Here is a 12,349-nt window from a genome sequence, read left to right as displayed (position 1 = left end):
AAGGACTTCCCTGACCCTCAAAGATCACCGACGGTGTGTTACTTCCTACCCCAGAGTGGGTCTCAAGGGTGATCAAAGCCACGAGAACACACACATGCACTTACCTCTGTAACCTCTTAACCCCTCCGTGTTAAGCGGCAGCCAACAATAAGGACACAATCTTTAAAGTTTTTATTTGGGCTCTGAAAAGCAACAGCAAGGTGACGGGGACTGCTGCACTGACACGTTTGATCCTCTAGCTAGGTCTTTATTTTGTGTTTGAATGTTTTGTGGTTTGTTTTACATATTGTATTCGGATTTTTCTATTAATGTGTTAGAATTCAAAGGTGATTTATTACTATATTTCTCCTGCATGTTCCATGTGGTGGTGTTTTGGACTGAGAGGTGTTTTGCAAAAGACACGCTTAACTAACCTGAGATAGCGTTGGTGACAGACATGAGTGGAGAGTGCAGAGCAGGAGTGACCCCCCACACTGTGTGGTATCCCACGATGCCAGCCAGACCAAAGGTGGTGACGATCTGAGTGAAGGCAGCGTTAGGAGCCGACAGACCCAGACCCAGCAAAGTGGCAGCACCTGGAACAAAGAAAGACAAAGTTAAAGGAGACTTATTATGCTTTTCCTTATTTTCTGTCATATAATGTTACAATGATGGATGTTAATTTTAAATGTGGCCAAAATCTTCCAGCTTCAGACTGTTCTGAATACTCTGTTTTTTTCTACTTTCGAGGCAAGATGATGTCAGCATGTGACAGATTTCTTGTGTCCAGGCACATACTGCAAGTGTTTACATTGCGTAGCCTGCACTGCTACATGTAGCACAATGCGAACGTCTGGGAAATGTGTAATCTTGGTTGCAGATGTTGTAAATTTCTGCATGATTTTGGATCATATTCCTGCTGGAACATGTCCAATTGTGAAGATTTTGGTTTAGAAGCTTTTACTGGAAACAGTGCCACTATACTCCATTACAATCATTCCTCCGGCTGCAGTGACGGTGGAGAGATGCCAAGATGGATTTTCGGTAGAGGGGGGCTTTGAGAGATGTATAAAGCGAACTGGATACCACACTGGAAGCAGGACCTCCCATCATTCCTTTGAAAGCTGCTCAGTGGCACATGGAGCCAAAAAAGTTCAGCTGACGGGCATAAAGCTACTCAGATGATCAGCACTGCTTCTGCACTGTGTGGCCCGTAGTGTGTGGCAACCCCACGAGAGACTTCTAAAAGCCAAGCCGACAACTTACTGTTTAGCACTTCGCTAACTTAAATAGGAATAGAATGATTAAATCATGCAGCTCTTTTAGAAGTTTCAAATGGATCCATTTCTGATAGTGAAATGAGTCTTTTTGCAGGGGTTGTGGCGATCAAAAAAATGTATCTACTGATTTTACAGACGTCTTTTTCACCATGCAAGTCGATGGGAAGAAATTGTGGGCCACAGGGCTTCATATGATGGATGTAATTCCACTGTTTGGCCACTACGAAAACTGGCTTTAAAGCCTGGTGCACTTCGGTGGGGTCCTGGTTAGCACAGAGTGTCTCAGACCAACTTAATTCTGTGTTGCAGAAATGCTTTTTCTCTTTCCTATCCTGCTATCGCTCAACTCCTCTGGGCTTATAGTAGCAGTTTAATTAGTATAAATGAGTTTTGGATGTAGTACATGTCCCCAGTCATAAGCATATTTTCTTTGACTGTGGTAGATGTGGTGGGCACTTGACCACCCATGATGTCCTTATTTCCTTTTGACTTCAAGACAGGTAAAGAGCAATTTGTCTCGCTATATTTGCAAGACTGTTGGTATCTCGCATGTAACAAACACTCAATTTCCACAACAATCAATCTAAAATGATCAAAACTACTTCATTACATGCCACACTAATAAGCACATAACCAGCACAAAGCAAGTTCTCACTCTTTAAAAAAAAAAGAGCAGCTAACACCAGAAGCTGTGTGGTGGTGTGAAGTAGGAAACTACTTGAGTGCCTGAACAATGTGTGAACCACATTAACTGCATGTGGCGCACTTACACAGGGCGCTGCTGTGTGGCACCATGGGAACCACTCACTGCAGCACTACTTCAAACACACACTCAGCATGACACTATTTTTTACAATGCACACTTCCTGACACTGACAGGGCGTCTGTGTGTGTGTCACTTCTCGCCTCCTGTGCACATTCCAGCAGTGACCTAGAAAGCTGATTATTAACCTATGCTTCACCTTCTGACAGACCTTAAAGGGACAGTTCACCCCAAAATCAAGAATGCATATTTGTCCTCTTACCTGTAGTGCTGTTTATCAATCTAGATTGTTTTGTTGTGAGTTGCTGAGTGTTAGATATTGGCCGTTGCCTTGTCTCAAATGTAATGGAACTAGATGGCACTCGGCTTGTGTTGCTCAAAACGCCAAAAAATTTGAAAAACCTAACAGTAATGTTGCTTTCCCCAATCCATGACCCGGTCACTCAAGATAAACTTGTCCCTTTAAGACCCAATGTAGACAATTAAAAACAAACCCTGTAAATGAGAAAAGCTCTGAGATAACATCGTCCTGATTTTTCTGCCTCACCAGAAAATCTTAAATTAATGGCACATCCCACTCACCTCCAGTGTACACGCCAGCAGTGGTGAGTGTAGCCCTGAAGGGGGAGATTTGTGTAGCCTTCTCTTTCTCCATTTCCTGGACGGACTTAGGTTTAGGAGGAGCTGCGACGGGCACATTGTTGGGCTGGGGAGCGGGGAACAGGTTCTTTCCATTCTGGAGGGGACGATAATTAGACAGAGAGTGGTATGATGTGAAAAAGGAGAAAGACGGGGGAAAAAAGAACAAACAGAAAGTTCAATCAGTCTTTCCTAACCACCATATTAATGGCTCGGCTTGTAGTTATCTGCACTTTATTCCCTGATCTCATCACCTGGTGGTGTACGATGACCTCTGGTGCATTAGTAAATCTGTGAAACATTAGACTGTGCTGTCAAGATCAAAGTGAGCAAACTAATGATCAGTAAGCACAGTAAGTGATATCTGCATTTCAGCATCATTTATAAGATGTGTGGCTGTTATTGCGATTAGGTATGGAAAGTCTATTTGTTTACTCCAAAAAAATGAACAAAGCTTGACTTAGATTGATTAAAGCAAAAATAATGGCCCAAAATCTATGACTTCAAACTGATTTAAATGATTTGGGTCCACCTTACTAAGAGAACACTGATATTAAAGAAAGGCCAGCACTGATATCCACATTAGAGAGTTAATAAAGGAAAAACAGTGAATAACAAAATACTTTTTTTAACATTAACACATACTATAAAAGCAAACATTTTTATAAGGGTCCCTCACATTTGTAGAACTGTGACCCAGATAGTTATCGGGGCATTTACTGTTTCATTTTCCACCAGTATGTATGGGTTCTGTTCCCATTCATGCTCCTAATTTTGAACCGTTCAGAGCATTTGACCAAACATAAATTGGTTCAGAACCCAAAAAGTTGGTTCCCAGCTGGAACCAAAAAATAGCAGGTTTTCCTTGACCTAATGTGAACCACGAAGACATCAGTGGACGTGTCATATTCTACAGGTTGGAAAGAGAGGATGTAAAAGGCAACATTTGAGAAGTTAAGCAAAAAATAATCATCTCATCACTGATAGTTGGTCAATGCTTGATTTTTAAATTTTGATTAAAAACAAACATCTGTAATAACAGAAAAAAGCTCAAAGATAATCATGCGATCCGCCATCTTGCTGCTACTAATTACTCCTGTTGTGCATTGCGCAACTCCCTCCGCTGATGACGCATCCTTAATGACAATTGTTTCGTTCAAGACTAGTGGAAACACAGGCTCATGTGCTCGATAGCATCAGAGTTCAAAGAATCCTGAACGTAACCAGTTCAAGAACCAGAGCTAATTTGGTGGAAAAGAGGAAACAGAGGAACAAAGGAAGCCTTTAAATATAAAAAAGTGAGGAAATTTAATTTGCTCAGCATGTGCTCAACTGCAGGTACTTAAAAGCACACAGAACACAAAAAGGGAACGGGACAGGCAGCTGCTCTGGATTGCAGTGTCTTTTAAGCTTGTTCTTCCTCAGGCACCATCAGATGTCGTGTTATTACTAATTGGACGACATATGCACTGATATACCACTATTTTTAACAAGCCAATGGGGCAAATTATCAGCAGGCTCTTACTAAAATTTAATGATCTTAAATTTGAGCATTTTAGACTGTAATATTAGAACAGCATGAACACTCATGTTAGAAGGCAGATCTTCATATAGAGCTGTATATAACATACAAACAGTACATCAACAGTGATAACAAAATAATGCAAATGTTATTAATGGGCAGAGCAGTATTGAAGAATAGTCATTTAGTATGAAATTGTATTGTTACGGGGCGTCGGTGGCTTAGTGGTAGAGCAGGCGCCCCATGTACAAGGCTGTTGCCGCAGCGGCCTGGGTTCGACTCCAGCCTGTGGCCCTTTGCTGCATGTCACTCCCTCTCTCTCTCCCCCTTTCATGCTTGTCTATCCTATCAAATAAAGGCTAAAAATGCCCCAAAAAATATCTAAAAGAAAAAAAAAAGAAATGAAATTGTATTGTTACAATGTAGGGACATTTGGGTATAATTACCTGAATATTTTAATTTCTAATTGACTAAATAGTTGCACCAATCAAGCTCAACTTTGGCACTCCATACTTTAGCTGCTTAAGTAAGGAGTGAGTAAGAAACAGGTCAGAGAACCCATTTTTTCACTGGAAATGCTCAAGGGGACACCACTACATTAACAACTGTGGAGATGCTCTCAGTAGAAAGTGTTGTTAGGATGACATCTAGTGACCATGAGAGGGACCTGCAGGGCATTTTGAATGACTTTCCATATGACTGCATGGACTCTGTTTTCTTCTGTGCTGCAACCTGCTTATCAGCTGAGAAATTTGTCTGACATCCCAGCTGTACACATACTTACATGTTTGTTTGACTGCTGACCACATTAGACCTCCTACCTGCATGACAATGGATCCCCTCACAACGTGATCCATGGTCCCGTAGTCGAACACTTCCTTGACGTCGAGGTAGAAGTTGTCCTTGTCCGGGCTGATGGCTCGAATCAACTTGGTAATGTTGTTGGAGTACAGAGTGCTGGACTGTGTCGGCAGACGGCTGGGCAGGTCTGTGTAGCCGATATGGGTCACTCCCTAAAAAATAAAAAAAAATAAAAAATACCCTTTTTAACACAATGACAATTAAGATAAACCCAAACACCTTTGTCTTTTTCGTATGGGTGTGATGTACACTGACCTTGTGTACCGACAGCTCTCCAGGTACCGTGGTCTCAATGTTTCCTCCAGCCTCAGCAGCCAAGTCTACCACCACTGAGCCATCTTTCATGCTCTCTATCATTGGTTTGGTGATGAGGATGGGTGCACGCCTGCCTATAATGTTACAATGGAGACGGACATCAAGGCTTTACACACACATTCCCAAGAAATGAAACATATTCACAACAGCTGCTGTGGATACATGGCCACACAATGTAATGGAACAAATGAGAAACTGTTGTAAAATATGTTCCCATTAAAGTTATTTTTATTGTTTCACATTTTGTTATTGGTCCTTTTTATTTCTAAATTCTCTGACTACCTGCCCAGAATACACGTCTCATACCAAAACCTTTGTTTGCTTCCCTCTGCAATTTTGACATTTGCAGTTGGTGTTAACTGTGTATGAGTTCATGCTTCTGTGCATACCAGGGATGAGAGCAGTGGTGACGATGATGTCCACATCCAGACACTGTTTGGCAAACAGCTTCATCTCTGCCTCGATGAACTCCTTTGACATTTCCTTGGCGTAGCCTCCCTGACCCTCTCCTGACTCCTTAATGTCCACCTCCAGTGGCTCCGCGCCCAGAGATTTAAACTGCTCCAAAGCTGCAGCTCTGGGAAATGAGGGGAAGAGGTGATTTTTAGTCAGGCAGAAGGAAAAATATCTCTGCTAGACTGGTAATGCAGACAGCATTGCTTGCCTTCATGCACAGACACACAGACTTTGGATGCTCATGGCATGACGGAAAAATTGACGGACTTCTTTTCTTTAAAAACAACCTAAGTCTGTTTGGCATTCAAGGAGTGTTGTTGCCCCTAGGAATGAAATCTTAAGGATTATAATCTATTGCGATCAAATCATGTGGAAATTATGCAATATTGTTGTCACTCTTTCAAACCATATTTGTGTCTTATTTTTTTCTACAAAGGCTTCTAATACACTATGATTGCATGTACAGTAAATCAGATGCTGCCATTGCAGTTGTCAGTCCTATCCAGATAAACAAATCTGATCCAGGGGTGTAATGGTACACAAAATTCAAGTTCCTGTATGTATCTCAGTTTTGGGGCCATGGTCCTGTGCATTTTTCATACAGAAAATTTTATTTTTTGAGAAAATGTGAACATTCAATGGTGGCTCATTGGCTGGAGTTATTTCCTGAAGAGTTAAGGGACTTAAATACAATAAGAAAACATAAATAAAAATAAATAACATACATGTTAGAAATGTAATGCTCTATCGTAAGACTTTTACTTGATTATTCCTGACCTACAGCTTGCACACATTTATACAGGGCAGGCACAACTGACTAAAATGTTGAGCCTAAAATACACATGAAGGCACATTGTAGCACATTTACTGTATGCTTTAAATTTGGTACTGCACAACATACAACATATGCAAATTTGGGTGCATACAGGAAGCAATTTACACTCTTGGCATGAACTATTACTTCGGCACAGTCTGAATCTGCAGTGTGACACTGCCTGAACACTGAGGAGAGAAAGACTTTGCCTTGCAGCTTGTTTTTGTCTTGTTCAGGTGATGCCGTCATAAATGAAATGTTTTGAGTGTTTCTACAGATATACCCAACTACAGCTGAACAATGTGGGCATACATTTAGACACAAATTGTTGTGTGCTGCCAAAACTTTCCAGTAGTACACACTAATAGACTATTTTGACTGTTTGGGTCATGAGGGGTACCGAATAGATGTCACATCCCGAAACGAATGGTATGGAACAAATACATGTACTGTTACACCCCTAATCTGATCATATTAGCAGATAATAATTTCATCTAATTCTGCACTTGTGCTCAAATACAGTCTGTTAAAGACAGTGTTCATTTCATCTGCATTCAGACACACAGTATAACATCAAAAACCAACCTGGTATCAAATCCTCTGACAATGGCTCCCATGGCTCTGGCAGAACCAGCTGCTGCCAATCCAGCAACACCACCTCCAATGATCAGAACCTATTCACATACATGAAATAGCTTGGGATGGTCAGTACAGTGATTTGGCATGTTAAAACTGACACATTCACACGTATGATAATACTTGTATTGTTTGCCAATAAAAGAATCACTAACTACAGAATCACACACTTGTATCACTCACCTTTGCAGGAGGCACTTTCCCTGCAGCTGTGATTTGTCCAGTGAAAAAGCGACCAAAGTTGTTTGCTGCCAGAACAACTGCCTTGTACCTGAAATGACAACACAGGTAATGAAACATAATGCAATATGGATACAGATATGAACTGTACTGTGTTTAAACAAGTTAAATTATGACAGTAGAAACTACTTGAACAGATATATTTTTTAATATCTGAACACATGAAAGTGCAATGTCTCTCTTACACAGACAGTAAAATCACATCAGTGAGTCATTCAAGCAAACACCTCTCAAACACAGTAAACATGACCTCCCTTGAAGGCACCATGTACATACCCTGCAATGTTTGCCATGGAGCTCAGTGCATCGTAACCCTGGGCTATGGTGACTCGAGGCACCTGATCCATGGCCAGGACGGTGGCCTTCTTCTGGGATAGCATGTCCATCAGCTCAGGGTTCTGAGCTGGGTAGATGAAGCTGATTAAAGTGGCTGCGTCCTTCATCAGCTCCACCTCATGGACACCCAGGTCAGGGTTGAAAACAGGAGCACGAACCTGGGAGCAGAGATATTGGTTAACAAAGGTCAGGACAGAAGAGTGTGTGATAGGATGGCTGCAACAAATCCACTATCCCTGACCTTATTAACCTTTTCCTCCCTCCGGTGTTGGTGAATTATCTAATACTCCGCCCTCCACTTAAATCCTACCTTAACCAGCACATCAGACGCCAAGACATCCTTAACGTCTTTAATTGCTGCTCCAGCCTGGGTGTAATGTTCATCAGCGAACTTGGAAGGCTCTCCTGCTCCAGACTCCACGATTACGTTGAAGCCCTGTTTAATGAGCGCCTGGACACCAGCAGGAGAAAGTGCTACACGACGTTCGTTCTGGAAGATTTCTTTGGGAACACCGACTGTGATTTGTTTGTATGGAATACCTGCAGGCAAAGAGAAACAATAGAGCAGCATGTGAGATAAGTGACAGCTGTTGTATTATTTCATTATTCATAAGAGCAGGAATATACACAAACAATACACAGGATACTTCACAGTTGTTTTGTTAATCGAGTGGATCTCTTTCACAAGTCAAAACTCATGATTTAAGACATGCAGATCATTTGAAAAATAAGTTTTATTACAAACATTACAACAGCACAGAGGAAAATACTCTTTCAGGCAGATACCTTGAGCTTTAAGGAGAGTCAGTCTCCTCAAGAAACAGCCATGAGCGGAGTAAAAGCTGTACATACTGTGCTCTATATGCAATGGCCTTGGTAGGCAGACAAGGTCAGTGTCCAGCAACAACAGTAAGAGACTACAGCCATGTCTGTGGCTCTTTGAGGCTGTGCTTACTTTAGTGTGTTAGCATGCAAACATTTGCTATTTAGCACTGCACAAGGCTGAGGCAGATGGGAATGTCATGAGTTTTGCAGGTATTTAGTGATTTTCTTTCAAGTTTTTTCCTTGGGGAACGTGAACGCCTGTACAAAATCTCATGCCAATCCATCCTACAGCAATTTAAGATATTACATGGCATATAAGAACAACAACAAAAAAAATCCATAACAGCCAGCCTGTCAATATTTAAAGCCTCCCTTTCAAATTTAATGTATGTACTTATGCAAATATTTTGTTTGACATGGTTTACCCCCATAATAGTTATAAAAAAAAGCCCTCCAAATTGGGGCCAAAAGCAGATCTACTCTTTAAGAAATTCTGGATCTGGCCTCTACTCTCGCTTTCCTCTGTCTCCAGTACTGCTCATGCCAGTTGGACCTGTGAAAGAGCAGCGCGCATCAAGATGGCCAGTGTTAGCATTACAGGAAACCGCAGAGAGTTTCAGTCAAACATGTTTGAAATTCAGCCAGACATTGACTCAGATGAGGAGTATGTTGTGAACCGCAATCGGCAACTGTTAGACAAATCAGTATGTTAAGTGTAGTTAGCATTTTTTTTTTGTTTAAGTTGTTTGTTAGCTTGTTGGCTAACTGGCCGTGGTTCACAGTCTTAATGGTTGTGAAACATATGAGAATACTTGCTATGATGGGGGTTATGGTAGTTAGTGGAAAGAAGCTCCAGGGTCCAGTTTACATCCAAAAACAGCACAGTCTATGTTTGTTGTGAAAACTTCCTCACTTTACTTTGAAATAATATCACTATCTTTTTCTTTGAACCCTATAATATTTCAGCCATATTTAACCACTGTATATCGTGTTATATCAAATGTCCTTTATATCTGATATATTTTTGTATTATCTTGCACTTGTGTGAGTGTATTTAGGATGTCTGACTGAATGTATCTAAAAACCTGTCTTCACACGATGGAATTGTTATGTAACACTGTGAGCCCTTCGTCCTGAAAATACTAAAATTATTTGGAAAATTAACTCTCACTGTGTCATTGTATTTGTTTTTTATTTACTGGAGTTGTGCTGAATCTGTTTCCTGTTGATACGCATTACATGTATTGGTGATGTACCTAATCTAGCTACCCAGCCTACATTTGAATCTCAGATTTTAGGGAAGCACTCAGACATTGCCCCCTTCAGTACAGGAATGTTCAAACACCTCTCTAGTGACCAACTTTGCACAGACTCAAGTCAGTGGAGTAAAGGTCAGACATTTAAGGGGACATCAGGGCGTCGGTGGTAGAGCAGACACCCCATGTACAAGGCTGTTGCCGCAGCGGCCCGGGTTCGACTCCAGCCTGTGGCCCTTTGCTGCATGTCCTTCCCTCTCTCTCTCTCTCTCTCCCCCCTTCATGCTTAAGCTGTCCTATCAATTAAAGGCTAAAACGGTACAGACACAAAACAACAAACTGCATTGTTGTTTGCAATATACGGGTAGAAAGCTTTCATATGTTGTTCTGGACTTTAGCCATTTAAAAACAGACCTAACTCAACATGTCTGAGAATAAAGGGGAATCTAATGATGAGCATGAAATTGTTAATGGGACTACAAAAAGATTGAAACAGAGTCAAGAAGGTGGGACAATAGAGATACAAAGACACCAAACTATTACTATTCTGAGTCAGTTCACTTTGTGTCTTTTTTAGTGTCTGAGCAGGTGACATGTTGTGTCAGCTCCTATGGAAAATTCCACCACAGCTTTTTCCCCTCAGTCTCCTTGTCTATACATAAACACATGAGCCTTTGACATGCTTGCCTTTCCTCTCACCCTGCTGTGAAGACCCGTCCTCTGACAACTTGTTACACAAAAAGCTCCACAGCACAAGACAGCATTTACATTTCTATACAGTAAGAGTCACCTGATGCTACATAAGGAAATGCATTCAACGCTTTTGTTAACCCAGTGATACACAGAATGTGTTTAGGTAGGAAACACCTAAAGTAAAATCCACTGTGTGACTATTAGACCATTAAACACCTTCCCTTGTTTATTTCAATGAGGATTCTGTACACAGACAGGTACAAATGATTCTCACCATGCACTCTCCCATAAGTACACTAGTGGCACCCTGTTTTCAGTTTAAACGCCCTGTAAGGGTGCTGCATCACAATTTCAACAGTGAAAACAGACAGACTTACGTAAGTAGCAACTGCTGACCAAGAGCATAATTACTGTATTCATGTCACAACACTAGTCCCACATACAAACATCTCCAGTACATCTAAGTTGGGAGTGCCTGCAACAGTCTGCTAAAACTGGGACAATTTAAACACACTTGGCAGGCTTACACATACATTAGCAAGAAAAAGTCAAGCATCTGGAATAGTTTCAAAAGTTGACCCCTAAAAAGTCGAGTGCCAGACATGCCAAAGGTAACTGGTATATCACAAATCTACAACAAGCTTGGCAAATCACCTGGAAACTGCACGTAACAGCTGTCTGGCTATATATTCTTTTTATTTATTTTATTGCACTGACTCATTAAAAAGTGATGTTCAGTCCGACTTATGTCGCCCCCAATCAAAGCTTTGATTGACTGCAGATATCTCTCACTGAGTCTTCAACGCCCATAAAATGATGTTCGGGACAGCCCTGGCCTCATATCGACACACTGCCTGAGAGTCTATACTGTGCGCCTATAGACTCCCCAGAGGTCAGACCATGACCACATCTATACGGAGTGTGTGGTGTGTTTTCCTTCCTCTACGAGCCTGTAAGCTGATACTTGTGTGTCCAGAATAGACGCTGCCAGTTGTTACTGGTGCTTGCTGAACTGCAGGAATGTCAGCATGAACCAGGTCACAAGTTCCCCTTAAACACCCACCTACACATACAGAGAAACACCGGCACACACAGACATGAAGCACCTGCAACCAGCTGGTGCTAGCTTTCAAAGCACACACACACACATGTTCTAGGTTACGCAGTACAGAGTGTGAGCATGGGGAATGGATAATTAATGCCTGAGGACTGCAGTGTCCTAAATGTGACCTTAGGACTGAAAGAAAATGCAGGTAGCAGCAGTAAACTTTTAACAAGATGAACAGGAAAGATGTCCTCTGTTTAGTTTTATATTTATCTACTTCACCTACACAGGCGATTACATTCTTCATAACAAATAAGATGACAGAGGAGTTAAAAAGGAATAAGCATGTAAAACCAGATATGAATGGGTAGTGTTCTACTCTTAACGACAGATTTGTTTCACCAGTTGCCAGGGCCAACAAAGGACAATGGCATGAATAAGCATACTTGTCTGTCCACTCTAATGATGAGCAGTAGCTACTACACTATGAGTATGCTGCCACCTGCAATGTTGCACCTGATAGACGAGCACATGAGAATGCACACAGCTGGTGTTTTCATGTTGCTATCAGTAGTACCACGTGTAACCTCAACTGCTGCGTAACAGGTGTTTTAAATTTAGAGTCCACAAGAAGAAAACCAGCCAGATACCCATGAATTAACCCATCCCTTTATTATCTTGCTTCCTTT

The 12,349-nt window shown here is 41.5% G+C and overlaps 1 protein-coding gene across 1 annotated transcript in view; it reads right to left on the bottom strand.

Annotated features, from left to right (window-relative positions):
- nnt (nicotinamide nucleotide transhydrogenase) overlaps positions 1 to 12,349 on the bottom strand; it is a 40,569-nt gene that overhangs the window by 24,612 nt on the left and 3,608 nt on the right. The window contains exons 3-11 of the mRNA XM_050052881.1: positions 8,152 to 8,381; positions 7,782 to 7,999; positions 7,449 to 7,536; positions 7,215 to 7,303; positions 5,749 to 5,936; positions 5,300 to 5,433; positions 5,005 to 5,196; positions 2,605 to 2,758; positions 414 to 575 (exon numbers count right to left, since the gene is read on the bottom strand). Of these exons, the coding sequence (XP_049908838.1) occupies positions 414 to 575; positions 2,605 to 2,758; positions 5,005 to 5,196; positions 5,300 to 5,433; positions 5,749 to 5,936; positions 7,215 to 7,303; positions 7,449 to 7,536; positions 7,782 to 7,999; positions 8,152 to 8,381 (1,455 nt within the window). The remainder of the gene's footprint in view (positions 1 to 413; positions 576 to 2,604; positions 2,759 to 5,004; positions 5,197 to 5,299; positions 5,434 to 5,748; positions 5,937 to 7,214; positions 7,304 to 7,448; positions 7,537 to 7,781; positions 8,000 to 8,151; positions 8,382 to 12,349) is intronic.

Source organism: Epinephelus moara, chromosome 9, assembly GCF_006386435.1.
Source record: "Epinephelus moara isolate mb chromosome 9, YSFRI_EMoa_1.0, whole genome shotgun sequence".
In the NCBI taxonomy this organism is placed as follows: Eukaryota; Metazoa; Chordata; class Actinopteri; order Perciformes; family Serranidae; genus Epinephelus; species Epinephelus moara.
This window is presented reverse-complemented; position numbering and strand designations above follow the sequence as displayed.